Below are 27,334 nucleotides of genomic sequence, written 5' to 3'. Positions count from 1 at the left end.
CCACCAGCGGGGTTGCAGGCCGTGGCAGCTACAGCGACTGCTGTGCGGAGGATTCCCCAACGTTGGCGGCAGCGGAACCGCCCACTCGGAGCCCATCCGCACGGGCCCCACCATCGTCGGCGGCGGGGAGTGGGTGGCAGCCGCCAGAGGCGCCGCCTTACCTAGGGTTCGGGAAGGGCCGGACGCCCACACTTCACGTCTTCACCCCAAATTTCACAGACATTGACAATAATACATTAACACTCCTCTCCAGATCCAAAGGAGCGCGGCAACGCCGCGCTTATGGTTCTAGTGTTTTGCGATTTTACAGAGGTAAACTCAACACACAAACAAAACTGCTCATATATGTACCCAAGTTTTGCGATCTTACAGAGGTGCAGTAAAATGGAAGAACTGTACATACATGACCTTTGGTCTCAACTCTGAAATCACAAGTGGGCATGCTTTAGCCTGTGAGTCTGTGACAGAAAGAAGCGATCAGCAAGGAAGGTTGGGTACCTTCCCCCCGAGTCTATCGGTCTCACTCATGGGCATCCAATCCAATGCAAGCTTTCACAAACAAAGTGCCTCGGTTCACTGTCCGCTAGTTAGCTAAGCTGGAGCTCCATTTCCATGGTGAGGTAACAACAGTCGTGGTCCAACTGCCGGAGCTGCCCGTGGAGGTCTCTAATGGCTGACATGACCTCCCGCATCTGCGGATGCGAGCGGTCGCCGACCACAAACTCGCAAGCCATGCCATCCACCTCTAGCATGCTGCACCCAGGCACCTTGGCCACCTTCCTGTCCTCCATGTTCCGGCGGACCTTGAGCACCTCCTCCCACTTGCTCCACCCGGCGTACATGTTGGACAGCTGCACGTGCACCCCGCTGTGGTCCAGCCCCAGCTCCGCCAGCCACCGCACCACCTGCTCCCCGGCCTCCACGTCGCCGTGCGCCGCGCAAGCATTCAGCAGCGCGCCCAACACGTACGAGTCAGGCCTCATCGGCATCGATCGCACGGCCTCCATGGCCTCCGCCAGCAGCCCAGCGCGGCCCAGGACGTCCACCAGGCACCCGTAGTGCTCCACGCCGGGCTCCATGCCGTGCACCGCCGCCATGCTGCGGAACACCTCCTTGGCGCGGCCGACGAGGCCCGCGCGGCCGCAGGCGGTGAGCACGCAGATAAAGGTCACCTCGTTGGGGCGCACCCCTTCCGCCTGCATCTGCCCGAACAGCTCGATCGCCTCCCCGCAGCGGCCGTGGTCCGAGAGCCCCGAGATCATGGCCGTGTGGGTGAACACGTCCCGCTGCCCCCGTGGGGCCGCCGCAAACACCTGTCTCGCCGTGTCCAGGCTCCCGCACTTGGCATACATGTCCACCAGCGCCGTCGCCACGACGCCGTCCATCGCTGCTGGACCATCACCGTGGGCGCCAACCAGCAAGGCGTGCACCCACCTGCCCTGGTCCAGCGCCCCGAGCGCCCCGCAGGCGGCCAGCACCCCGACCACCGCCGCCCTGTTGGGGCGGACGCCGGACCTGAGCATGTCCTCGAACAGCCGCACGGCGTCGGTGAAGCTGCCCGCGGCCACGTAGGCGCTCAGCATGGCGCTCCAGGCGACGTCGTTCCTGCGGGGCATTCCGTCGAACAGGGCGCGCGCCTCGTCCACCTGCCCGGACTTCGCGCAGGCAGTGAGGAGTGACGTCCAGGAGCACACGTCGGCCGCGCGGGAGGCGACGGCGTCTACGAAGAGGCGGCGGGCGGAGGGCAGGACGCCGTGAGTGGCGTAGGCGTGGATGAGGCCGTTGGCGACGTAGGCGTGGGCGTCCCAGGCCAGGACAACGGCGAGGGCATGGAGAGAGGGGACGATGGCGTGGGCGCCGAAAGGGGAGTCCGGTCCCAGAGACGCTGGCGCTGACGAATCAGCGGCAGCTTTAAGGAGGAAGGAGAAGGTGTAGTTGTTCGGCCGGAAGTCGGGGAGGATGCGGCGGAGGCGCGGGAACAGGCGGAGGGCGCCGAGCGGGTGCGCCGGGAGCAGCGAGCGGAGGAGCTGGTTGGGAAGGAACCGGTCGGCAAGGAGGTGCGAGAAAGAGCTGAGCAGGTGCGCGTCCACCTGCCGGAGCTGAGCGGCGCTCAGCGACGGCCGGCGCAGCAGCTGCAGCGCCGCCGTCGGCCATTGCATTGCGATTGCAGCTGGCCGAAATGGCGGCAGTGGCTGCCCATCTCCAGGCCCACCGGTATCTCGCTTAGTTGGGCTTTGTATGGTCTGAGGTTGTGAGAAGGGCCGGTCCAACCTGGCCCACTCACACTAACCATCTAGCCCAGCCTTCCAAGGCAAGCGAAGCGGCACGGCCAGAACCCAGAGTTGTTGGTGCCTTCGTGTTGGTGGTGGTGCGCGTCCCGTCGGGAGGAGAAGAAGCCGCAGGCCAGCAGGCAGCAGCAGCCATCAGGTGGCGGGGATGGGTCGCGGCGGCGGGATGGGGAACCCGGTCAACGTGGGCATCGCAGTGCAGGCAGACTGGGAGAACCGCGAGTTCATCTCCAACATATCCCTCAACGTCCGACGCCTCTTCGACTTCCTCCTCAGATTCGGTCAGCTCCTCTTCCATCCCTCCCCCCCCCCCCCCCCCCCCCCCCCCCCCCCACCCCGCCCCCGGGCTACCCTCTCACGATCTGCATCTCCCACCTGGATTTGCTCGGATCTGCTGCCGCTGCCTTCTCATTTCATTCAGCGCGGTGCTTAATTGTCCTTGCCGGTCGCAGATTGCACGCCACGCCGGGGAGAGGAGGGATTTGCCCTGCCCTGCCCGAGCTTATCTCTAGTACGAAGTACAGTAAAATTCTTGCGGCGTTTGATGTCAGCTAATTTCTCAAACAATTCATTTGATTGGGTGCTTTAACTTGTCCTTGGGGAACAATCAATATGCCGGTGACGTTTGATGTCAGATAACTCGTATGAACAATAGATACGTTCTCGAAACAAGATTTGTGGTTTCAACTAGAAAGTAGCCCAAGATGGCTTCATGTTTGAAGTTTCTCTTACTTCTTTTCCACCATGGTCGAAACCGAATTTCATTACTGAAAGCAATGAAATTACATGGTTTTTGTGATACGCAAGACAAACAGCACAAAAACAACACTAAAGCCATCTCTCCTAGACACCCAGGCTCCAGCAAGATAGGCAGCCAAGTTTGTCTTACTTGAGCCAAGTCATTTATGGTAACACAATTGAATCTATATCACATCGAGTTGGCGGTCCAAAATTCCACATGTTAAGTATGACTTTCGAGGTTGTATGGACTAGGGTGTAGACTGGTTTGTCTGGGTATTTTTCTTTGACCGCTCACTGCGGTGCATGTTTGTTTGCTGTTTAACTCACCATCTACTTGGATGAGATGAGGTGTAGGAGAAAAGAAAAATGATCATGAACCAGTTACTAATATTTCCAAAGTCTGTGTGCATGCAGAAGCTACGACAAAGAGCAAGCTGGCAACTTTGAACGAGAAGCTTGACATCCTAGAGCGGAAGCTGGAGGTGCTTGAAGTTCAAGTGAGCAGCGCGACGACCAACCCTTCTGTCTTCAACTAGAAAAGTCCAAGGACCCGCGTGCACAGCCTGCATCGTGGTGTGTGTATGTATGTATGTAGGTATGAATGTTGCGTGAACGTGTGCGGCTGTGATGTTGGAGTGGCACGTAAAGCACCACTACCGCTAGTATCATTGTTTGTACAATTGGAATGTTGCACAAGTAGACGGCAAGTTGCACGTTTGAGTTTCCGTGGAGGTAATTGATAAGAGTGTTTGCTGGACATGTTGTCATGCGTTTGTGCCCGCGCTTTTAGAGCCAACTTTGTGACGCTTGTTGGCTCCTTGTACCCGGTAGGCAACGAATTCCTGTCTGTGCTATCGTATGGGATCATCAAATGAATTTCAGCGGACTGGCTTGGTTTGATTTCTTGTATGTGCGCTTATGAGGACTTCTTATGATGAGGAATGGGGTGGTGATATCAATTAATTTCTTGGATTGCTTAGCAAATGCGTATGTGATTTAGGTTAATTATAGTCCTTGAATCAAACATATTTTCAGCGGTTTATTATTGTGATATATGTGTGAGGTGTAAAGCAAACATACTTGTCAAGTAGTGAGTGCAGAATCGAAAAGATAAAATGGAGTTCGGGTAGGGAAGAAAAGCACGGGAGATGTGGCCCTGGTGTTGTATCCCCTTGCCACCACACAACTGGTGACTCCTGCCTGCTCTGCTGTTGCTGCCTCCTCTCTTCTCTTCTCTTCTTCTCCCCGTGGCCACACAGCCGGACGCGGACAGGGCTGATCCTCCTCCTCCTCCATGTCCAATTGTCCATGGGAGAGGGATGATCTAGCAAAGCATAGCTTACTGCTCGGATTCGATTCGTCCTTCTCTTCGTCGTTTCGTAAGTTGCCATCTCCATCCCCTCTACTAGCTAGTTTATATATACATAATAACACCCTTCCCTTGTATGCTTCATTCACTGGATTCTACAGTACTGATGTATGGCATAATAATATGCTAATCGGAAGGAGGGGGAAAAAGAAAACGTTCTTTGAATTTGGGGGAAGGATGACAACAAGGAAGAATTTAAAAAGAGAAAAAAATCGGGGCATTCCGAGAATTGAACTCGGGACCTCTCGCACCCTAAGCGAGAATCATACCACTAGACCAAATGCCCTGTGCTGTCTTCATCGAAACATATATTTTATTCATCTAGGAATAAAACGAGTTTAAAAACAAAGGCTGCTGCTGCTGCTCACTGCATTCCTCAGCTCCTATTCGATTTGCAGAGCACGAGAGAGGAGGTGAAGAAAGGATCAGAGGCGAAGCCACCATATATTTCTTGCTTGTGATCGATGATGAACTCCCAGAACCTTCAGCTGCAGCTGCCCGTTCAGGATCTGAGCCTGAGAGGGAGATCATTCATCAGCAAGCCCACCAACAAGGTGATGGTGATGCACCACCAGTGCCCTGCAGCTGCAGCTTCGTCGTCTTCACCAGCTGCTAGAGGCCTTCAGGTTCCCCATCCCAGCAGGACGCGTCCTCGTGCCCTCGTTGCGGTCAGAGCGACCGGCAGTAGTGACGATGCATCATCAGGAGGTGAGTCGTCGTCAAGTGGTGGCGGGGAAGAAGAGGACGATGACGAGAAGCAAAACTACAGCAGCGACAAGGAGGGCAGCGGCGGTAGGTCGTTGTCGGGCGGCGGCGGCTTGTCCCGGGACGATCTGGAGCGCCTGGTCGGAACTGACGACGATGCCAAGTTCAATGGGTTGGATCTTGCAAACCTCATCAGGAAGAAGTACGGCAGGTCGTACGATGTAACATTGATAAAGAAGGTACAGACATATATACGTACGTGATGCATATATGACTCAATTTCTCTTCTGTGCTTCATCAGCTAGCTAGCATTATTCACATGCACGATGATTATACGCCTGCCTGCAGGAGTTCATGGGAAGGAAGGAATCTGCTGGCCATGAATGTGATGTGGAAGTACAGGGAGCAAGTGAGTAGCCGCTTGGACATGCATGCATGATATGCAATCCAGTCATGTATTATATATGTATAATTGTATATATCTGCTAATATTATTAGCAATAGGTAGCCGATATACATATATTATGCGTTAAAAAATAATATATACTAATATACATATATTATTATGATCTATCAGAGATCGTTCCCGCTGAGCGAGGAGGAGTACCTGCTGCGACTGGACGACGTGGCCAACACGCTCAAGTGCTGGGGGGCCGTGGCGCACGTGCGCAACACGCTGGAGAAGCTCAAGGAGAGGCCGCGCATCGGCAAGGCCGTCAGCATCTTCATCGACATGGACCAGACCGGAGGACGCTCCAACGAGTGGATCTACAAGTAGCTTAATTAGTAGCCAAAGAGATTATATAGGTCCCGTTCGCAGCCGTACCGTTTCAGCATCAGCATCAGCCATTTTTGGAGATTAATTCCACTCCATCGATCATGTATAAGCATAAGCATAGGCATGCATGCAAGCTGAGGGACAGATGGATCGATCCATCGGAGATGAACAGAGCAATCCATCAAGTGTAGAATGAATATAATGTTGGCACCATACCATACCAAATTGATCTCCAACAAGTCAGTCATACATGCATGTATAAGCAGATTGATGACAATTCATTAATTCCATACACAACTAGCTACTCATGGTCAGTCGCCTGGAAAAAGGGCAAAGCTTCCGTTTCATCAGGGTCAGGGGTGACAACATTTGAGCTTCGGAAAGGGGCATTTTGCATTTCGTTGCTTTCTTTTGGACTTCGGAGCTTGTGGGCCGTCCGTCCGTCCGTGAGGAGAGGTCAGTCCAGTCCAGTGGGCTCCCAGTCCCCTCCCCCGCGCCTCAGCTCGCCCACCATGGCCTCCGCCGCCCTCTGCCGGAGCCCCTCCCTGCTGAGCCGCCGCCACCTCCTCGTCCGCCTCCTCTCCACGCAGACCCAGCTCGTTACCCCACCGATGCCCACCACCCCGGCGGACCTCTCCCGCCTCAAGTCCTCCATCCGCGACGCCGCCACCAGCCCGGACGCGCTCGCCACCCTCTTCCTCTCGGGCCTCCCGCACCCGGCCTTCCTCGCCGACCGCCCGCTCTTCGCGCTCTCCGTGCACCGCCTCGCCTCCGCGGGCCGCCGCGACCTCGTCGCCTCCGTCCTCTCCTCCTCCCTCACCGCCCTCCCCAGCCCGCACCCGTCCGAGGGTTTCCTCCTCCGCCTCATCTCCCTCTACTCCGCCGCCGGCATGCCCGACCACTCCCTCACCGTCTTCCGCCTCGTCAACCCGCCCTCCGACCGCGCCCTCTCCGCGCTCCTCTCCGCCTACCACGACAACCGCCTCTACGACCGCGCCGTCCGGGCCTTCAACACCCTCCCCGCCGACCTCGGCATCAAGCCGGGACTCGTCTCCCACAACGTCCTCCTCAAGGCCCTCGTCGCCAGCGGGGACGTCGCAGCCGCCCGCACCGCGTTCCACGAAATGCCTGACACGGCTGGCGTCCAGCCGGACATCGTCTCCTGCAACGAGATCCTCAAGGGCTACCTCAACGCCGGCGACGATGCCGCCTTCGATCAGCTAGTTAAGGAGATCACTGGTCCCAAGAGGCGGCTCAAGCCCAATGTCGGGACCTACAACCTCCGGATGGCCCTGCTGTGCTCCAAAGGCAGGAGCTTTGAAGCTGAAGAGCTGCTGGATGCCATGGGGGCAAACGGCGTCCCGCCCAACCGCTCGAGCTTCAACACTGTCATCAAGGGGCTCTGCAACGAAGGGGAGGTGGGTGCTGCCATGGCTCTCTTCAAGAGGATGCCGGAGGTGCCCAGGCAGAACAGCAAAGGGGTCTCCCCCAACTTTGAGACCTACATCATGCTGCTCGAGGCCCTTGTCAACAAGAGTTTGTTTGATCCTGCCCTGGAGGTCTGCAAGGAGTGCCTGCACAACAAGTGGGCGCCGCCGTTCCAAGCTATCAAAGGTTTGGTTCAGGGTTTGCTCAAGAGCAGGAAGGCCAAGCACGCAAGGGAGGTTCTCATGGCCATGAGAAAGGCTGTCAAGGGTGACGCCAAACAGGAGTGGATCAAGGTTGAGGCTCAGTTCCCGATGTTGCTCGCTGACAAGAAAGTCTAACCACCAGGAACCATGTATGCAATAGATGGACCTGGCCCGACAGATCACCATTTTACAGCTGGCATCTGTTATTGCTCAAAATGGTTTGTTTTAGATGAGACTTGCATTATAAATTAATGGGATGGGTGACTGTTTATGGCCGTTGGTTTACCATCCAGTCATGTATGCTTAGTTATGACACAAAATGCTTCTCATCCAGGCATGCAGATTCGTGTTTTTTTTCCAATTCATTTTATATTCTAAGTTCCATGAACTCAGAATGCATGTCGTCTATCTTTGGTAGTCACATGTTATCAAGATGAGGGCAAGGGGCAACTATTTCCTTGACATTTTGCAAAGAGAAAATAAGCTACTTCTTATGGTTAATCCTTCCTGTTGTATGCCTGACCAGATGTTGTTGTGTGGTTACATTTCGCAACATAGATCTGCTGGCATTTTGTTTTGTGAAATGTTATTCCAAATTGTAGGTATATCAATTTTCATCATTTTAAGATGTCGCTCTGAAAGAAAACACTCATTTCAGGATGAACTCCCCTGGGTGCGTTTTTGGTGTATATTCATGTTTAGCGATGCTATGTTAGGTTTGTGCCATGCGTCACTGTTGCAGTTGGTTTCCCTTGTTTCCGATGTGATGTGTAGTTTTTTCTGCCAGTTTTGAAATGCTATATATTATGTAATTTTTTTTGCGAAATATATTATGTAATTTGATGTAACCTGTTTCACATCACTTGGCTGTGATATTGTATTATGTTACCTTGATGAGCTGAATGAACTGGCTGCAGCCTATTCGGTTTGTGTTTGTGTTAGCTGTGTGAATTGTCAAACATTTGTGCTGCAAAATACTCTGTATTACTTTCGAGGACTGTTTTGTGAGTTTGTTTACTTTCCGTATAGCGTCAGGCTAGCCATGCATTGCCATGTTTTCTGGGTGAATACCAAGCGAAACTTATAACTGTTGCTCAGGATAGCCTTTGTGGATAATATATTCAGTAGAATCTTTTCATCTTTTGTTGAATCAATCATCATGCCAGGATCCTGAAATAAGTAGGCATTGACAATTCATAATACGCAGTTACATGAAGGATGAGCTTATTTCGCTTCTACAGTACTCTAAATATGCTACTCGGGGTGCCTGATTCGCTCGTTCCCCTTGTGCTGGATATTCATTCTGTTTATTTTGATGTTTTTAACTTTGCTTCTTGAAACTGTGCTATATACTCCCTCCATACTAAAAAATGAAGTCGTTTTGGACAACGACATGGTCTACAAAGCATAACTTTGACTACTTATTTTTATAAAAATATTTATCAAAAAGTGATATATGTAATTTTTTGTGAAAGTATTTTTCAAGACAAATCTATACATATGGTTTTCACATTTCCATACTCAACAACTTAAAAGTTATTCATGATTTATATTCCTAATGTTTGACCCAAGCCTTGTCCAAAACGACTTCATTTTTTAGTACGGAGGAAGTATTTTTTTTAGGGTGAATTGGATTCTTGCCCTTACAATTTTAAGAAGTTGGAGATTTGCCCTTACAATTCGAGGAATTGGAGATTTGCCCTTCATATTATTGCCCTCCCTGAGCTTTGCCCTTTTCTATGTATGAAGCCTTCTTAGACCCACTTGCAGCACTTGTATTTCTGTATTGGACCAAAATGCCCCTGGGTCCCATCAATCTTTAACTCAACCGAACGGGTATTGAACCCACGGTCTTCTCTCTATCTCCCTCACCGGTTTCTCTCTCCCATGTTCTTCCTCGTTACCTCAATCGAAGAACCCTAGCCATCGATTGGAGGCCAGCGCTCGGGTGACTAGAGGTGGCTGGTCGAGGCGGGCGCGCGCGCGGGCGACTGGAGGCGCGCGCGCGGGCGACAGGCGGCGGGCGCGCGCGGCGACTGGAGCTGGGCGCGCGGCTCCTTGAGGCCGGCGCGTGGCGATTGGAGGCGGCCGCGCGGCGAGAGGCGGTGGCTGCGTGGATTGAAGGCGACGCCGACGATTGAAGGCAACAGCGATTGGAGGTGCCCCATTCTTCTCCTTTTTTCCCTGGTACACCCCATTGTCGTCGTGGCCCGACCTTTGGCGCATCTGCTTCTTATCGCCGTTGACGCCCGCCTGTCTTTGTCATGTGCATATGGTGCCTGTTGTTGCCCAGATGAGTGGCAGTCAGTATATGGGAGGAGGTGCTGCTGGCTCCAGCTCGGGGGGCATCCAGAGCTCGGCTTTCGCCCCACTCGTGGACTGCCCACACTGCAAGGTGAAATTAGTACGGATCCGAAGCAAGCAGCAGGCCACTTTTGGCCAGACCTTCGTCAAGTGTCCGAACAACATCAAAGTAAGTCAAATTTTTTTATTCAATTTTGTGCTTTTGGATGGTGGTCATGATGGTATGGTTTCATCGGTTGCAGGATGACCCAACTACATGTGGCATCATCATGTCCGAGAAGCAGTATGAAGATGTCCTACGCAATCCAGAGCATCATCCAATTTGGTGGAAGAAGGCGATCCTTCCCAGTTGTGCAGATGGTGGACATGGGTCTGTCGACCCTATTCTAGAGTTCAAGGAAGATTTCGATAAAATAAAGGAAAAACTTGACAATGCTATGAATGATGTCTCGAAGTTGAAGGTGCAAGTAGAGATTCTAAAGAAGGACTATGTCATTATTGCAGCCGTGTGTGTAGGTGTAGTCATTGGTTGTATTCTGAGTACAATTTGGAAGTGATGTAGCCGTGTGTGTGGCTTTTGCCTATCAGGTGTATGACAATTGCTATTTGCTAATAATTGAGTTTGGAATTTACAGCCTTGCTGCCATTCTGTTATCTATTTGAGCAATGTTAGAGCTTAGGCTCCTGAGTCTGTAGCCAATTCTTAGGTCTTGCCAATGCTTAGGTCTGATAGGTCTTGGCACTTCTCCTAGCATAGGTCTTGTCGACCATAACAAGCAATCTGGTGGTGTATGCTGTCATATAATTGAGCTTTGCTCTTGTCATTCTATCATCTAATTGAGCAATGCTCTTGTCATCAAATAAAATTCAGCATGATTCACATAAGCATTTCAACTTATTCACTTTCATCACAGATTGCACACAGTTCACAGTTTGCTACCATCAAAGGCATGTAGTTGACAATTCACTAACATTATATTACTTGTTTACTTCCATCACAGATCGCACACAGTTCACAGTTTGCTGCCATCAAAGGCATGTAGTTGACAATTCACTAACATTATATTACAAAACAAAGGTCACAAAATATCTAGAAATGCACCATCAGTCTCAGTGTCCTCCACAGAACATGTCCATCAGGCTTCTCACAACCTTTGCTGGAGGTGCAGCAGCATCCTTCTTCTGCTTCTTCTTCAACGATGTTTTTTTCTTCTTAGAAGTTGTCTTTTTCTTTGAAGCCTTCTTTTTATTCCCTTTGGATGGTCCAGCATCATCATCTTTGGATGGTCCAGCATCATCATCTATTCTCTTCCTGTAAATGCACTTTTCATTAAACCACAGTACTAGTAAAATACATATAACAGTAAATAATTCAAATAAAATCTTGCCTTTTGTTGGGTCTAGCAACTTTACCATCCTCTCCAACCATGTCAAGCTTGCAGGTCTTCTCGAAGTGTCCAAAACCTCCACACCGTTTGCATCTCACTTTCTTCTTGTTGGGATTGTTCTCTAGATAACTCCTAACCCTTTGCACCTTTGGCCGACCTGCTGGTCTTCCCAACAACGGTGGGTGAACCTTGAACCCAAGATCAACTTCTGGCCACTGGGACCTGTCTGTCATTGGTTCAACCCTTCCTTCATAGGCAGCTCTAAACTTAGCAACTGAGTAACACTCATGCACGAAGTCAGCTATCTGCATTCCTCTATTAGACAGTATCCATGCCAAGGCATGCTTGCATGGCTTGCCAGTTACCTGCCATTCTCTACATGAACAATTCTGATTTTTTAGATCCATAGTATGTCTTCTCTGGTTGTTCCAATCATCAAGTAGTGTCACCTCAGCAAAGTCATCATCACTAACTTTCACCTTGGCAACCTTCAAATTGGTGCTTATAAGATTCAGTTCCTTCAAAATACCTAGTAGGATCCCATCTTGCAGCTGTTGTCCAATCTTCCTTCTAATATACCTTTTCTCCATTATCAGCTCCCTTAACCTGCCTACTAACTCATGGATGAGAAGACCTTTCAAGTGCTTGATCTGAGAATTGAAACTCTCAGAAACATTGTTAGTCAAATAATCACATTTGCTCTCTTCAGAAAAGACACTTCTGTACCAAATTCTATCAGGATGCTGGTCAAGGTACTTAAGTGCAGCTAGAGCATACTCAAAAATTTTGTTCATATGCCACTTAAACATATAGTCAGTATAGCTCTTAGCTGCAGGGTAGAGATGGCTAGTGAAAACATCCCCTGAGAAGTGTTTCATGAAGTTGTTGTACATGTGCCTCATGCACTCCCTGTTTCAGCTTGTGGAAAAATAGCCCCATAGCTTTCTCTAGTCCTTTACAAGCATCTGAATACAAAACTAGTCCTGGTGGGTCTCCTATGACTTTGTGCAGATTTTTTAGGAACCAGGTCCAGTTATCCTCAGTCTCTAAGTCAAAAATAGCATATGCTATATGATACAGCCAGTTGTGCCCATCAACACCTGTTGCTGCAGCCAACTGTCCAGTGTACTTTCCATGCAAAAAAGATGCATCTACACCAATGAAAGGTCTACAACCAGCTAGGAATCCATCAATGCATGGCTTCAAAGCAACAAAAACCCTCTTGAACCTATATTTTTTACCAATATTCTCTAACTCTATGTCTACATGACTTCCAGGTGAACTTTGTTTTAGTTGAGCAGCCCAATTGAAAAGAAGTTGGAAGCTCTCTTCATACGTACCATGAACTTTATCCAAGGCGACCTTCAATCCAGACCAAGCTTTTGAGTACTTTAGTTTAATTCCAAAGTCACCCTCCAATTTCTCTTTTGCTTCCTTTGCTCTCTTTGTTGGATTCTTCTTTACCCAATTTCCAAGCCTATCTACACACCAGCCCTGAGAAGCCATTCTCCCTACTCTAAGCTTGGTGGTAGGCCAATCGTGATCTGAAGGAAGCTTTTTGATCTACAGAAAGGCAGATAGACATGGTAATGCTTTTGCAAATATAAACAAGAACATTTATCAAATACAAAACAACTACAAAGAATGTACATGTATAGTTTTCTTATCAAAAATGGTGGAAGCATGTATTCTCCAAGGGCATCCCTCAACAGCACACCTAGCTGTGAATCTTGACTTATCTGATTTGTACCTAGCAGCAAGCTCAAACCCCTTGTTCACAGCATAGTGCCTTATTGCTTTTCTGAATGCAACTATATCAGGAAACAACGCCCCCACCTCTATTTTTGGGTTGTTTGGATCATGCAGTACTTGGACCTCGAGAGGGTCAGCATCATCCACCTCTGCCTCTGCCTCAACATGGAAGAATGGATCAGATGGCTCAGCATAAGTTAGCTCAGCCCTAACATTAGTGTTAGAATTGTCAGTTGGCTTTGTAAATTGAGGAGCAACCGGCACAATCCCATACATGGCCTCATCATCAACACCCACATATTCCTCAGCATTATCAAATATATCGGGTTCTCTATCTGGCTCGACATCAACAGCTGCCTCTGGATTATCAGGAGCAGAATTAGTGGGTTCTTTAGACATGTTGGCAGCTGCCTCTGCCTCTAATTGAACATTTGCATCATCGTGAGGAACCACACATATAGGCTCCATGGCATCAAATTCAGCTTCCACACAAATTGACCTATCGAATATATCGGGTTCTCTATCTGGCTCGACATCAACGGCTGCCTCTAGATTATCAGGAGCAGCATTAGTGGGTTCTTTAGACATGTTGGCAGCTGCCTCTGCCTCTAATTGAACATTTGCATCATCATAAGGAACCACACATATAGGCTCCATGGCATCAAATTCAGCTTCCACATAAATTGACCTATCGAATACACCTACCACAACCTCACAGCTCATCTCCTCCTTATACATTTCAAACAAATCTAGCATTTGAATCTTACCAACTATTCTGGCATCCTCATTCAATCTTTTGTCAAAGAACCAAACAGTGGGTGTCTGGTTACTGCTCAGATTCAATTCAGTTGCCAGATTTTTCAACAGTAAGTCTAGTGACATTAACCCATACTCCACAACCCACTTAAACGCATGGCCTTTTGTGTAACATTTCCTACTAGCAGAATCTTTGGAAGCAAAACCTTAGACTTTAACCTCTAGCACAAACATCCCATCCCTACCATGCAGTAAATCAAACTCCAAATCAAAGTGTATACATGCATAGCTAATCGATTCCACCAAATCAAGGGAACTGTGGTCACCACAATTAAACAAGGGAAAGGAGGAGGAAAGATTACCTAGGAGCAGTGTTCTCCATCGTTGCCGCACTAGTGCGGCAAATCGGCGCGCCCGACTCCAGCCCCTCCATCAGGGCGCCTCCATCGCCACCACTGGACATGCACGGGTGGTTAGGGTTCGTCGCAGCCGTAGATCCTATCGTCGCGCATCGGCTTCCAATCGCCCGCTGTCTCCACTCTCCAGTTCTAGGGTTTGTTGAGGGAGAAAGGGGAAGAACACAGGAGGGAGAGAGACGGGAGGGAGAGAGAACATGGGAGGGAGAAGGGAAAAGCACGGGAGATGGATGGATGCGGCTTCAGCCTGTTTGCCTCTCCCTTTTTCTCTTGTCCAGGGGGCATTTTGGTCCAATACAAAAATACAAGTGCTGCAAGTGGGTCCAAGAAGGCTTCATACGTAAAAAAGGGCAAAGCTCAGGGAGGGCAAGAATATGAAGGGCAAATCTTCAATTCCTCGAATTGTAAGGGCAAATCTCTAACTTCTGAAAATTGTAAGGGCAAGAATCCAATTCACCCCTTTTTGTTTATGTTTCCAGCCTTTTGTTGTTGATGAAGCTGAGCTAGAGGATTAGAGCTTTGCCTTTGGGAACTCGGAGGTGTCAAAGCCTTTGCTAGCATTTGCCCGTCATTGTAGCTAGTTAAACTAGCATGCATGATGCTGAACAACTTCTGGAGTATATTTAAAGCTACTAAGTTAGTTGTTATTTGTTCTGTTCGTTTGGCTGATAAGCCATGGCTGAAAGTACTGTTGACTGATTTGTTGTGAGAGAAAAATATTGTTCGTCGGTTGAAAAGTACGGCTTATAAGCCAAACGAACAAGACGATTATCTAGTGGTGATTGATGTTTGGCGACCTGATTGTATTGGAATCTTACCAGATAGTATTATCTTTATTAATTTATTATAATACAACTAGTGAAGTATATTTATGTTACACGAGTGGTCATAATCTATATGTATTGATTTTGATCACTGCCTATTCATATTCATATTTGTATTTGAGAATGTTCAATCCATATTTTATTATTCACCGTAAAATATGAATGTTGATGTGAAATAGACTATCTAATTTGTATTTGATCTGGTTCCATGCTATAGGACCACTTCGAAATGCAGGAATTGTACAAGAATTTCATAGAAATCAATTCATTTTGACAGAAATATATATATTATGACCAGCAGATTTTCTTTGAAACACGATCAGAACATTTGATGCGCGACGTATACACTTTAGCGATTTTCTTTGAAACACGCATAACACTATTTCTAAGAGATTAGGCCAGCAGATCTCGGAGAAATCACCACATGCCGCCTTGTCATTGACTAACGTATCCTCTACTACTTGAAAATAATCCACCAAAAATATAATTATAAATAAACACTCGTGTTAAGTCAAGGAGTTAGAGTACTTGTAGACTTTGTTGAGAAATCATCCTCATGAGTTGGCCATGGGACAGTAATTGAGCCGCACATGTCGTAGGAGCAGCACACGAAATGAACCGACCTTATGTGTGCATAATAATTATAAATAAGCACCCGTGTTAACTCAAAGAGTTAGAATACTTTTTTTAGAAGAAAAGAGTTACAGTGCATTTTTATTTTTATTTTTTTAGAAACAAGAGTCATAGACCTCCGTGGAAAATTGGGCATGGAAAGATAGCCTACATTCATAGCACGGCCCATACCCTCTGTGGTTGGGCATTATCAGCACCGCAGCCCCAGCCCAGTCCAGCGACAGTGATGTTTGTTTGTGCTGTCCCCCAGGGCGTCGGCGTCGGCGGCGGTGGCGCCGTTCCGGCGAGCGCCCTCCCCTCCGAATCCTACTCCTCCTCCTCCTCCTAGCTAGCGCTGTCTGCCCTGCCTCCCTCACTCCCTCCCACCCTCACTGGCGCCTCACCATGACCCATGTCGACCTTCCCTCACCCACCCCCCACCGCCGCTAGGAGCCCCCTCACCAGGGTGCGCCTCGACGACCTGGCCCCGTTCGACGGCGCCTCCACTCCGGCCTACGCGCGCGCAGTCCACGCCGTCGCCGCTTCCCTCACGCGCCACGGCGCCGCCGCCGTCGAGCTCCCTGCAGCGGACGCCGCTGTCGTCCGCTGCGCCCTCGAGTCCGCCCGTGGCTTCTTCCGCGTCCGCCCCGGCCTCTATGTCTACCGCGCCGGGAGGTACGCGCAGCCAATCTCAATACGATTCTGCTCATTCTGTTCTGTCACCTCACTTCACTGGATGGAGAGCAGCTGCTTTCCCGTTGCACCTATTACTTTGCGATTTTACTATAAAATTCTAGTAGTAGTAGTAGCAGCAGGACTTCTAGATGCTGTAATAAGTAGTATCACACTGCGCAATGTGGGAATGCTCCGGTGCCTTTAACTTGAATGGAGTTAGTATGCTGATAGCACACTGAGATGTGAGATGTCTGTTGGAACTGTGTGCTGTACCCTATATATTACTGCTAGAAGCACATGCTTGTGAATCATCCGTAAAGAATTTCGGCAATGTCACTATCTGAAATGTGTTCACATGTTGTTGTGTGTGCTTCATATCCAACCAGCTTCCTGTATATAATTACACAAGGCATCCCAGTTGTACCCAACTATTGCTTACTGCATAGTACCTTCTGTGCACTTGTTATGAGATAGCTATATCTCTCAACAAAATCTCAGTTTTATGTGTAACATAGTTTTTTGTTTTCCAAACAAAATATGTTCACTTATTGATTCACCATATGCCCTTATCAATGCCATCTTCATCATTTTTTGGTTTGCATTTATCCTGTCTGCAATACCTTTGCTTTAATCTACTCTATAACAGGGCTCTGGATGATGGAGAGTTGTCACCTGCTTGCATGGCTGATGCTTTCAGATGTTTGGGTAAGGCTGCCCGTGCTGCTCTCTGTGCAATAGCACGGAACCTTCGTTTACGTTCAGAGTAATGCACTTGCCCTTTCTTTTTAGTTTATTTTGTTTCGGTAACGCCTTCTTGTTCACATTTCTTTTTTTCTACCAGCTAATCGTTCTTCTTTGATTTCCAGTGCTTTCAGCCATTTGCTCGATGACAACCCATTGCCTCTTGATGAGGTTTCAGCTTCAGAATTGATGGTGTCATTTTCTCATGGACACCCCCAAAGCAGCCAAGCACCTATGGTGGGCCTCAGGTCATCAATGGCTGAAGTTGATAGAGGTTTTGTTACACTGGTTGCTTCTGACCATCCAGGAATTGAGGTGTGAAGTTGCTCATCATGTAACTCTTTTGTAATCTTTATCCCGAATGGCGCAAATAACAAATTTTGTGCCTGGTTCTAGTATTACTTTTGGTGAAATGCACAACTGTTCTGTATCCTCCTCCTGTTTAGTCAGTTAGTGTTTTCTTCCCTGGTTTGTATTTGACTGACTTTGTCACTATGCCTTGTCACTAGTGCGTTTTCATCTTTTAATTCCTACTGTTTATCTTGTTTTGCAGGTTTGCAACCCAAATGGTCATTGGTACCCAGCAGATGCAGGCTCAAGCCCTGATGTCCTATTGCTTTTGACTGGAAGAGCCTTGAGTCATGTTACTGCTGGTCTACAGCTAAATTCTCAGTACAGGATCACTAATAATGGAAACAGGTGAGAGTTGTGGGCTGCTAGAAGGATTAAAGTTTTCCGCTGGCATATCATTTATTTTCTTTCTCTGTTATCTTCCAGGGCATCACTCATGTTTAGGCTGATGCCTCGTGCCAATGCTATATTGGACTGCTCTCCAATTTCAGCTGCTGGGCATTGCATACCGCAGATCCACCGGCCCATATCTGCAAACCAGTTTATGGATGATTTGCGTGCTGAAGAGAATGTTTACCATCACTTGGAAGCACCACCTGTGAGTATACATCTAAAGTTGCATAAATTTCATCACATGCATGTGATCTTATTGTACATTCAGTTACAGTAATGCATGAGATGATGAGAGCCAGTACACCTCTTGACTCTCTTTAATAAGAGTAGTAAAGTGCTTTATTGAAAACTAGATGGGTGTTGTGTGTATTTCAGAGCTTATTTCATCAGAAGCCTTGAAACTCTGAAGTTGCTTATACTTTGCTAACTTGGGATGCAGGAATCACAGGGAAACTTTGTTAATGAACCATCGCTCAGAAGTGTACTATCAGACCCTTTGTCGTAAGCTCTTCCTTGTTGAATGTAACACTTCATCCCAAGATCAATGCCATGCATATAGTTTCTGCTTTTCTGCATGGATCCTTTTATGTCTGCTGTTATATGTTTCTTATCTTAACATAACAAGTAAAGAAGAGATATACCTTTAGACATGCTGGATCAAAAGAAACTTGCTGAAAGCATACAGCTGCAAAATCCAGATTGTGACACATCATTTAATCACTTAGCTTACAAATGATGAATATAGCCATCTAGTGACGGAATAATATTTTTATTTTCAGTGGGGCTTTTCTTGAAGATGCTATGGTTCTCTCATGTGGGCACTCGTTTGGTGGCCTCATGCTGAAGAAAGTTCTTGAAATGGTATATTCTGAGACTTTGTATTCCATTTTTACCATTTCTCAAAATTCGGTTTGTTTGTAAATCTGTGTATGACATCAAGAATAAAGTTCTATGCTTTACTTTAGGTGTTGTTCTTTTAGGTACCATTGAAATTAACCGTTACCCCAAATCTTTGATTTGTCTGATTATGGTTTTATATAGCCCAGTCTGCTGTATCTGCAACTTAGTAGTTAGTAGGTCAATCCCTTATAAGCACCAAAAAAATGTTCTGGAATACAGTACAACTGAGTCATTACGATCAGAATTCAGAAGCCACATTTTTCATAAGAAATTGATAATGAGTTAGTAATCCAGGAAGTATTTTTGGTAGGAGCTAACATGCAACTGAGACTGCATACCATTTTTTTAACTTTTTATCTAATCAGGCAAGGTGCAGCATTTGCAACGGAGAAGTTGATGAGGCCTCCTTATTTCCTAACCTTGGTATGTCTCCATGCTTATTTTGTAACATGAATGTGGTATCAGTATCATTCCGTTTGCTCACTTACAGTTGTCAGTATTGAATGTTGTACAGCTCTAAGAGCGGTAGCTACAGTGGTGAAGATGGAAGACGATAGGAGGCTCTTTCATAATGCTGCTCTTCGAAAGCGCCGGAAAGAAGTGACTGAGCATATGGACGCCCAAAGGCGAAGTGGAAGTAGCAAGGTGCATAATTCTTGGAGCATGCCTCCGTTGTATAAGTAATATTGTTGTATGGTTTTGAGATAATTTTTGTCTTTGAGCATCTAACAGGACAGTATTGAGCTGGGGTTAGATGCTGAAAGCCCTAGAGCGTTCAAGGGGGTGCAGTACCCGTTTGTGGTGGGTGAGAGAGTCGTGATCATGGTACGTGGAAATGCATTCTTTGGCGACAGTTACTATCAAGAAATGGGGGTAGTGGAGAACAATTTTCTGAGAGGTGGACTCTCTTCCTCTTTTACTGTGCGTGCAGGGAAATAAAAGGACGCCTGATAAATTCGTTGGGAAGGAGGCGGTGGTGACATCACAGTGCCTGAATGGCTGGTAAGCGTTCGCTGCTGGTTCACTCGTTCAGCATTGTTTGTTTGTTTTTTTTTTTGGCTTGGGTTAGAAGTTTTGCTTAGTGGCAGAAGCCGTCCGGGGACCTGCAGGTACCTTGTGAAGGCAGTTGATAGCGGAGAAAGCATACGGCTGCAGTACAGGTCGCTGAGGAAAGCGGGGGAGCTAAAGGTGCAAGCACTCCTGCAGAGTAGACAATGAAGGAGCCGGCCCGGCGCGGCTGATGATTTTGCAGCAGCGTTGCTTGTGCATACATGGGATTTTCGTGGCTTTTGCCCCCCTTCTCTCTTATTGTCTTGTCTAGCACATTAGGGGACGGAGTACTATTCTCTTGTGTCCTGCTGTGCGATGGAAAGGAAAAGGATGCCCATTAGGGGAGTACTATTCTCTAATCTCTTGTGTCCTGTGCGTTGGAAAGGAAAAGGATGCAGAGTGATCTTGTACAAATTTCCATTCAAATTTGCAACCAAGTCTGACCATGGCCATCCACGATTGTGGCTGTAGGAAGCTGATGGTGTCGTGTTTTATGACCGTGTCTTTGTGCCTGTTCCCCAAGTCTTGGTTGAAGCTGCTTATAAATCGACTACCCTGATTAGTAAATAATAATACACAGTGTCTCCCTCTCCCGTGCAGTTTTAAGCACAGCAAGAGAAGTCCGAGTTTCATCACACTTGACACACACACACACACACACATGGCACCACTGATGAGCCTCCCTTGGTGCCGCCGCGTACTCCTTGGCCACGCCAACCGTGCTGCCGCGCCCCCGAAGAGGAAGACGTGTCCTAACGTTTCGCGCCACCGCGTCCTCTGGTGCTGGTGCTGGTGCAGGTGCAGTGCTTGACCGCCGGCGCCGGCCGCAGAACGTGGCCGGCGACTTCGTCGTCGGTGAGCAGAGCTCTCTATGTAGCTGCTCCCCTCCAACAACAACACAAGAGCTTTGCCTTTGCCTGACTGACTCGCGCTCTTTGCCTTGCGTTTTCGCAGACCAGCGCTGCATCGACTGCCAGACCTGCCGATGGATGGCGCCGGTACGCAGGCAGCTTTCTCCCATCCTTCACCTTCAATCGCTCGCTTGGCTAACCATCATTCATGGCGTGAGGCGTGCCGGCATGTATGCAGGAGGTGTTCAAGAGGGTGGATGGCAAGGCCGCCGTAGCGACACAGCCCAGTACCGAGGAGGAGAGGACCAAGGCCCTGCAGGTGTGTGTGTGTGTCTCTCTCTCGTTCTCTGCTCTTCCCATCCAACTCTCAAGGCTTGGTGTTGGTTATAACACACACTTATATGTTATATATATGGATTGCAGCTGCAACACCACTATTTTTCATTTTTTTTTGGTGATGTCCAGGCACTGCTCTCCTGTCCAACATCCTCAATTCACACAGAGAAACCTCCAAAAGACATCCTCCAAGTGCAAAACATGTTTCCTCTACCAATCGACGACAAACTACTCCCAGTATGCATGTTTTTCACAGTTTCCTTTTTCTTATTGCATGGTGCAAATCCTCATCTTTTTGTCTAATACAAGTATTAAGAATATAAGATGTAGTTAGAGTACAGCTATTTGCCAATGTTTATGAAATCTTCAGTCTGGTATACTATGCAATCACGTCGCCAACATGTAATGTTTAGGGCGCTTATCTCTGCGGATACAATTCTTTTTTTTTTTCGAAAGCGTGCAATGGAACGTGCTTCATTAAGAGGAGTGGGAACAAAGTACAGCCAGTGCTACCCACGGCGATGTGCCATAGTTAGCGGACCGGAGGAACACTTACACAAATCACCGGCTTCAACGGTGGTGCTAAGAGGTGTACTAACTGAGGAAACTAATTGCACGACAAGAGAAGGGGAAGCCGCGACCACTAAGTAGCAAGAGCAGTCAGCGACGCAAGGCAGCGGAAGCCCGCAGCGATCCAGGCGTCAGCTTCCTCCAGAATGAGCGCGACCAGCTGAGACGGCGTCTTCGTGATACTCTCAAAAGTACGTCGATTCCGCTCCTTCCAGACCATCCAGATCCAGGAAACAAGCAGCACCAACGAGTCGAAGTTGCGCCTGAAGTGCTTTGGGATGGACGATACAATTCTCAAGACTCATTTGGGGCAGCATCGTACCTGGTAATTCACCCACAAGGAAACATACTGATTGACAGGTACTACATGGGTCTCCAGCCAATAGCTAGGAATCCAAATTATGTACTAGATTCTCAATCGTGAAAGTAATTCCATAATGTATAGCCCTTTCAATTTCGGATTGGTGATTATGCAATTCGGAAACATAATTATGTGATTCAGATTCTTTAATATATATCTTTTATTTTCTTTTAGCCCAAGGTATACTCAAAAACTGGCGAACAATATTGAAAAGCTTGGTGGAGCGCGCTACATGTTTTTGACCCACATGTATGTTTGGACTTCACGATTGAGTTACTTCTTCATGTACTTCTCACCTTCTGTTAGAAATTAAAGAGATATACCTAGGAGCCTAGGAGCATCTTACTTCAGTCAGTGCTGACAAATAAGGATTCCAGGAGGCTGAATGTTGATGCTACTATTTCCAGAGAATAGTGTTCATGATGCTCAGGTCTTGAATGAGCATTTGTTAGCAGAGAATGCAATGCTTTCGTATGTTTATAATACAGCTGCAGATTGTACCTAGTGCTGCACACCAAGCATATGTAACTTGGCCCACTGAACGTTTCTCAGCTTATTCCAGAAAATTTGCAAGATCCTAGGATTTGTTATAAGAAATTTTGCACACCAAGCATATGCTATAAGTTGATGTGTGTTTACCAAGATGATGTGTTTTACAAATACAACAAAAATGAACGCCCCTACTTCACATCACCTCATCAGTAGAGCTAGAAAAAAAGAGAGAACAAATTGCAGACAAAACCTGCAATGGGGACTTAATTTCTGCGTATAATTGTGTATTCTTGATGATACCAGTGAAGAAAACTACTCTCTCCGTCAAGTTACAGGCTTATGGCTCTCAACACAGAATCCAACCTCAATAGTAATGAGAAACAAAAGTCCTCAAACAACATAATCCCCAAAACTCTCAGTTAAGGTACAAAACTGGACACCATTGGCCACAGAAATCCTCTCTTGGAGTATCAGGTGGTGGTACGCTGGCCTTCAGAAACATGTCCTCAATGCCAACTGTGGTGGGTTTGTGGGACCCTGATAAGACTTGGCAGTTCTCTGTGGTTGCTGCAACTGAATCATCAATAGGGCCAGGTGAAGGCTCTTGAGATTCCAGTTCTATCATCGCTGAAGCACAGTAACTGGATTCTTCCCTGTTCTCATTATCTATCTATGGGGACGATGTCATACCAAAACCTGGAGGTTCCCCTGGCATGATGGAATTTTCCCAAACAGTTGCACTTGATGAAAATGTAATTGTCACTGCGTAAAGGGCAAGCAATTCATCATCCCTATCAGAACCTGAAACTGGCAAATGTAACTAACCCCCACGCATCGTTAAATGGCTCTGAGTCAAATCTAAAAATGCCCGACCAGATGAGTGTAGGTAGTCTGGAATGCACGCCAAGTACCTTATGAGAATTTGCAATGCCTTTTAGAATCCATCACACGATAGCTTTTCTTGTGTATAGCCAATTCCCTCAATTGTAGGTCCTGTTGGATTTTCTTGCTCCGAGGGGAGCAGAGCTGACGTCCTGTATGAATATACTTAGAATGGAACCAGATAGTCTGCTCTGGACGCTGAAATTAATTAGGCATTGCGAGGGCCCACGATTGCTTCACAGTCAGAGGTACAACCCTTTCAAGATGAATGCAATAAGATGCCAGATCAGGCATGCTCTTAAGATCTTAAGATCAACGGTGCATGTTCGTGCATGATTGTGGATGTAGCCCTGTTCGGCTTACCCCATATTCGGCTTGTTCGGCTTCTTTTTTCAGCCGGAACAGTGTTTTTCTCTCACAACAATTCAACCAGAACAGTATTTTTCAGCCAGTTTCAGTCAAGTTTCAGACCAGCCAAGATTCCAGTTTCAGCCAGTTACGGCAGGATGATGACGCTGTGTGGTGTTTTTCTCTGTCTTGGTGCTTCTGCACCAAGTCTCGCTTGTGTATACAGTGACTACTAGAAACCCCGGAGGACTTATTTGGATGCGCTTGCACTCAAATTAATCTACGTATGTTCAAGTGGGTTGGAGTAAAAATTAGCTTTTTTTAACTTTATTTAATCCACACGGATACACGTGGACTGAGGTAAAAAAAAAAGGTCAGATACGCACTCTGTGTCTCCCCGTCCTGTCCTGTGCAGTTTTGACCACAGTCCACAGCAAGAGAACTCCGACTTCGTCACTTCAATTCGGACACCGTCTCTCTCTCTCTCTCTCTCACACACACACACACGCACACACTGACACACACATGGCGTTGATGAGCCTTGGCGCCGCCGTGTACTCCTACTTCTCCACGCCCACCGCGCGGCCGCGTCCCCGAAGATGTATCCTGCCGTTTCGCGCTGCCGCCTCCCCTGCGGCGCTGGACCGCCGGCGACGGCCGCAGAACGTGGCCGGCGATTTCTTCGTCGGTGAGCAGAGCAAGATACAGCTTCTCTTCTTTTCCTCCAACAACAAGAGCTTTGCCTGACTGCTGCGCGGTGTTTGCCTTTTCACGGTTTCATCCCCTCGGCGGCGCCGCGCAGACCACCGTTGCATCGACTGCCAGACCTGCCGATGGATGGCGCCGGTAAGCTGCTTCCTCCCATCCCATCCTTGTATCACATCCTTCAGCTTCAGTCGCTTGGCTATGGCTAACACTACCATCGTGTGCCGGCATGCAGGAGGTGTTCAAGAGGGTGGATGGCAAGGCCGCCGTAGCTGCGCAGCCTAACTCCGAGGAGGAGAGGACCAAGGCCCTGCATGTGTGCCTGTGTTTGTGTGTCTCTCTGCTCCCCCCATATATCCTAGCTGCCTTTATGTAGCTTGTGTACTGCTGCAGCTGGGCCAACTCTGAATGCGTTCTTCTTCTTCTTTTGTTGTTGTTATTAAACTCTGAATGCTTTGTGATAGCAGCTGCAACACCACTATCTTTCACAGAGTTAAATTTTTTGTGTCATTTCCAGGCGCTGCTCTCCTGTCCAACATCCTCAATTCACACTGAAAAAACTCCAAAAGACATGCTTAAAGTGCAAAACATGTTTCCTCTTCCAATCGACGACAAACTACTCCCAGTATGCATTCTTTCACTGTCTCCTTTTCCTTATGGCCTTTCTCAGTCCGTGTATATGTATAGCTATGGTTGAAATCTTGTTCCTTTTTGTCTATATATGTATTATATAAGAATCTAAGATGTAGTTACAGTTCTGCCAATATTTATGAAATCTTCATTCTGGTATACTATGCAATCACATCACCAACATTTAATGTTCAGGGCGTTTATCTCTGTGGGTACAATTCTGAAGACTCATATGGGGCAACATCGTACCTGGTAATTCATCCACAAGGAAACATACTGATTGACAGGTAATAGATGGGTCTCCAGCCAGTAGCTAGGAATCCAAATCAAATAGTTTCCCAATGTAAGGTTGATGCTACTATATCCATCAGTAAAAGTAATTTCATAATAATATATAACTCTTTCTATTTGAAATAATACGTTTTTGTACAAATTGGTAATCAAAGGTTCACCTTGTATACCATGCCATTGCCTAAAAGACCGCTGTGATGATCTGAGTAGACAATAAAGAAAAGAAGAAAGTTGCACAAGTCTTTTATTAGACTCAAAAAGGGCTATGTTCCTGGCAGAGTTCACCTTGGGCACAAAGTTTTATGCTTTTAATTTCCCTTGATGATGTACTTCAGAAGCAGAATTCTGTGATACAGTCATACAGATGCTTTAATATATATCTTTTATTTTTCTTTTAGCCCAAGGTATACTCCAAAGCTGGCCAACAATATTGAAAAGCTTGGTGGAGCGCGCTACATGTTTTTGACCCACATGTATGCTTGGACCTCAACCATACACAATTGTGTTCTTTCTTCATGTAGTTGTCATCTTCTATTGGAAACTCAAGGGATCTCACTAATTACCACTGTACAGTGATGATGTGGCGGATCACAGGAAGTGGACTGAGCAGCTAAAATGTAAAAGAATAATTCATTCAGGAGATGTAAGAACTGCATCTCTCGCTATATCCTTCTATTTGACATGATAGAATAGCAAAATTCCTGATAAATTTTAATTGCAAACCCCATGTACGTTATTCGTATCCATTTTGGGACTCTGCTCTCATATATATTGATTAGCAAGGCCTCATCCTGAAGAGTGACAAAAGCACACGCTGCCTACGTATTATGCTTCTACTTCAATACATCTGCTTCTACTTTAATTAATACATGATAAGCATTGCAGTTTGGGCACTATTAAAGCATTCGATATTCATATATCTTATTGAAGAACTGATTAGTGGTCTAGATAATCCATAGTGCTTCAAATGGAGGAAATTTCCAAAAGAAACAAAGTTACAACATTGGAATAGTTAGCAAGCATTCATCGCATTGATAATGTAGGTTCCATTTATTCCTGCCTCCCAGTGAACTCTGCTCTTTCAAACATGTCCACCGCAGTAACCATTCTGATGCAGGTGGAGAAGACTACTGCAGATGTTGAGTGGAAACTTGAAGGAAATGGGCCATGGAACATAGGAACAGATTTTGAACTTATCCATACACCAGGCCATACCCCAGTAAGAAATTCAACTTAATAGACTTGAATCTAAACGCAATCAGTAACAATCCATTTTTAGCGACACAGATTTAGCACCTTGCTCATTACCTCGATTGCATCTAGTTTGATAATCAAGTCAAACATTTTTCTAGGGTTCGGTCTGCTTGTATTGCAAACCGCTAAAGGTGCTGTTCACTGGAGACCATGTTGCAAACTCAGAAGAATCAGACGACCTGAATCTCTTTCTGATGTACAGCAAGCAGTCAGGTAGAAGTGTTGATCCCTTCCTGCTAGTTTTCATATCTAACCAGTGATACCGATGAATGTGTTATACCATTAGCTTGGAAATCTGATTATTAATATTATGTCTGTGTGTTGTACAATAAACTTGCAGTGAGCCTTCAGCTGGAAAGCATCAGGAAACTATTGGAGGTAGAGTTCGAGTGGCTTTTACCTGGTACGCACTCCTCCAAATATATCCCTGAGATGGAATATAAGTTAGCAAATTTCAATTGGATTTGTAACCCATTTCTACTTCATTATACTTTTATCTATTCTATGTTGTTTATCCATTTGCTTTTTTTTATTAAATTGTGTACTGGAATTGACTTGTTCACAGGGCATGGCTATCGAATCAAGTACAAAGATGTGCAGGCCAAGAATGCAGCCATGGAGTCCCTCCTAGCAAACTACACAAGCTAGGAGCCTTGGAGCATCTTACTTCAGTCAGTAATCAAATAAGGATTCCAGGAGGCTGAATGTTGATGCCATGTTTCCAGATAATAGTGTGCATGATGCTCATTTCTTGAATGTGCATTTGTTACCAGAGAGGCAGAGAATGCAATGCTTTCGTATGCTTATAAATTATAATACAGTTGCAGACTGTACCTTCTGCGGCACACCAAGCAAATGAATCAAGCATACGTGACTCCGGCCACTGAATGTTTTTCTTAGCTTTTTCCAGAAATTTGTTATAAGATGATATATTCGACAA

The 27,334-nt window shown here is 47.0% G+C and overlaps 6 protein-coding genes, 1 non-coding gene and 2 pseudogenes across 7 annotated transcripts; 6 read left to right on the top strand and 3 right to left on the bottom strand.

Moving 5' to 3' along the window:
- Positions 1 to 328: 328 nt before the first annotated feature.
- On the bottom strand, positions 329 to 2,196 carry LOC136468076 (pentatricopeptide repeat-containing protein At3g62890-like). The gene has a single exon (XM_066466937.1). It carries the CDS (start codon positions 2,157 to 2,159, stop codon positions 588 to 590), a length of 1,572 nt encoding a protein of 523 aa, XP_066323034.1. The 5' UTR covers positions 2,160 to 2,196; the 3' UTR covers positions 329 to 587.
- Positions 2,197 to 2,331: 135 nt separating this feature from the next.
- Positions 2,332 to 3,932, top strand: LOC136468079 (protein BRICK1). Its single transcript, XM_066466939.1, has 2 exons — positions 2,332 to 2,569; positions 3,444 to 3,932. Exons 1-2 carry the CDS (start codon positions 2,437 to 2,439, stop codon positions 3,563 to 3,565), a joined length of 255 nt encoding a protein of 84 aa, XP_066323036.1. The 5' UTR covers positions 2,332 to 2,436; the 3' UTR covers positions 3,566 to 3,932.
- Positions 3,933 to 4,161: 229 nt separating this feature from the next.
- LOC136468078 (uncharacterized) lies at positions 4,162 to 6,185 on the top strand (annotated as a pseudogene).
- On the bottom strand, positions 4,613 to 4,684 carry TRNAP-AGG (transfer RNA proline (anticodon AGG)). The gene has a single exon. It is a non-coding gene; the product is annotated as a tRNA-Pro (tRNA).
- LOC136468077 (small ribosomal subunit protein mS86 (rPPR1)-like) lies at positions 6,136 to 8,402 on the top strand. Its single transcript, XM_066466938.1, has one exon. It carries the CDS (start codon positions 6,136 to 6,138, stop codon positions 7,645 to 7,647), a length of 1,512 nt encoding a protein of 503 aa, XP_066323035.1. The 3' UTR covers positions 7,648 to 8,402.
- A 2,524-nt stretch (positions 8,403 to 10,926) lies between these two features.
- On the bottom strand, positions 10,927 to 12,710 carry LOC136466329 (uncharacterized; annotated as a pseudogene).
- Positions 12,711 to 15,769: 3,059 nt separating this feature from the next.
- Positions 15,770 to 20,717, top strand: LOC136468072 (uncharacterized). Its single transcript, XM_066466933.1, has 12 exons — positions 15,770 to 16,239; positions 16,886 to 17,002; positions 17,106 to 17,295; positions 17,534 to 17,679; positions 17,758 to 17,929; positions 18,164 to 18,225; positions 18,504 to 18,585; positions 18,990 to 19,047; positions 19,139 to 19,269; positions 19,357 to 19,449; positions 19,556 to 19,626; positions 19,734 to 20,717. The coding sequence occupies exons 1-12, from the start codon at positions 15,977 to 15,979 to the stop codon at positions 19,840 to 19,842; spliced, it is 1,494 nt and encodes a 497-aa protein (XP_066323030.1). The 5' UTR covers positions 15,770 to 15,976; the 3' UTR covers positions 19,843 to 20,717.
- Positions 20,352 to 22,381, top strand: LOC136468074 (uncharacterized; the record flags this gene model as incomplete). The annotated part of the gene is made up of 6 exons (XM_066466935.1): positions 20,352 to 20,529; positions 20,629 to 20,672; positions 20,764 to 20,844; positions 20,991 to 21,098; positions 21,318 to 21,791; positions 21,967 to 22,381. Coding segments are annotated over 5 exons (606 nt in total), but the record flags the coding sequence as incomplete, so codon positions are not given.
- Positions 22,382 to 23,984: 1,603 nt separating this feature from the next.
- LOC136468073 (uncharacterized) lies at positions 23,985 to 27,291 on the top strand. The gene is made up of 11 exons (XM_066466934.1): positions 23,985 to 24,202; positions 24,317 to 24,360; positions 24,455 to 24,535; positions 24,737 to 24,844; positions 25,045 to 25,136; positions 25,539 to 25,613; positions 25,714 to 25,783; positions 26,258 to 26,359; positions 26,493 to 26,607; positions 26,735 to 26,797; positions 26,960 to 27,291. Exons 1-11 carry the CDS (start codon positions 24,040 to 24,042, stop codon positions 27,040 to 27,042), a joined length of 996 nt encoding a protein of 331 aa, XP_066323031.1. The 5' UTR covers positions 23,985 to 24,039; the 3' UTR covers positions 27,043 to 27,291.
- The last annotated feature ends 43 nt before the right edge of the window (positions 27,292 to 27,334 follow it).

Source organism: Miscanthus floridulus, chromosome 7 (genome assembly GCF_019320115.1).
Source record: "Miscanthus floridulus cultivar M001 chromosome 7, ASM1932011v1, whole genome shotgun sequence".
Taxonomy (NCBI): domain Eukaryota; kingdom Viridiplantae; phylum Streptophyta; class Magnoliopsida; order Poales; family Poaceae; genus Miscanthus; species Miscanthus floridulus.
Note: the sequence above shows the minus strand (reverse complement) of the source record. Positions and strands in the feature narration are given on the sequence as shown.

Bases quoted from the DNA above. Each gene is read 5' to 3' on its own strand.
- LOC136468076 (XM_066466937.1), bottom strand. From the start codon at position 2,159: ATGCAATGGCCGACGGCGGCGCTGCAGCTGCTGCGCCGGCCGTCGCTG.
- LOC136468073 (XM_066466934.1), top strand. From the start codon at position 24,040: ATGGCGTTGATGAGCCTTGGCGCCGCCGTGTACTCCTACTTCTCCACG. The intron at 24,361-24,454 runs GTAAGCTGCTTC...GCCGGCATGCAG, and splicing joins CCTGCCGATGGATGGCGCCG to GAGGTGTTCAAGAGGGTGGA. The intron at 26,360-26,492 runs GTAAGAAATTCA...ACATTTTTCTAG, and splicing joins ATACACCAGGCCATACCCCA to GGTTCGGTCTGCTTGTATTG.
- LOC136468079 (XM_066466939.1), top strand. From the start codon at position 2,437: ATGGGTCGCGGCGGCGGGATGGGGAACCCGGTCAACGTGGGCATCGCA. The intron at 2,570-3,443 runs GTCAGCTCCTCT...GTGTGCATGCAG, and splicing joins CGACTTCCTCCTCAGATTCG to AAGCTACGACAAAGAGCAAG.
- LOC136468077 (XM_066466938.1), top strand. From the start codon at position 6,136: ATGTATAAGCAGATTGATGACAATTCATTAATTCCATACACAACTAGC.
- LOC136468072 (XM_066466933.1), top strand. From the start codon at position 15,977: ATGTCGACCTTCCCTCACCCACCCCCCACCGCCGCTAGGAGCCCCCTC. The intron at 16,240-16,885 runs GTACGCGCAGCC...ACTCTATAACAG, and splicing joins TATGTCTACCGCGCCGGGAG to GGCTCTGGATGATGGAGAGT. The intron at 19,627-19,733 runs GTAAGCGTTCGC...GGGGACCTGCAG, and splicing joins TCACAGTGCCTGAATGGCTG to GTACCTTGTGAAGGCAGTTG.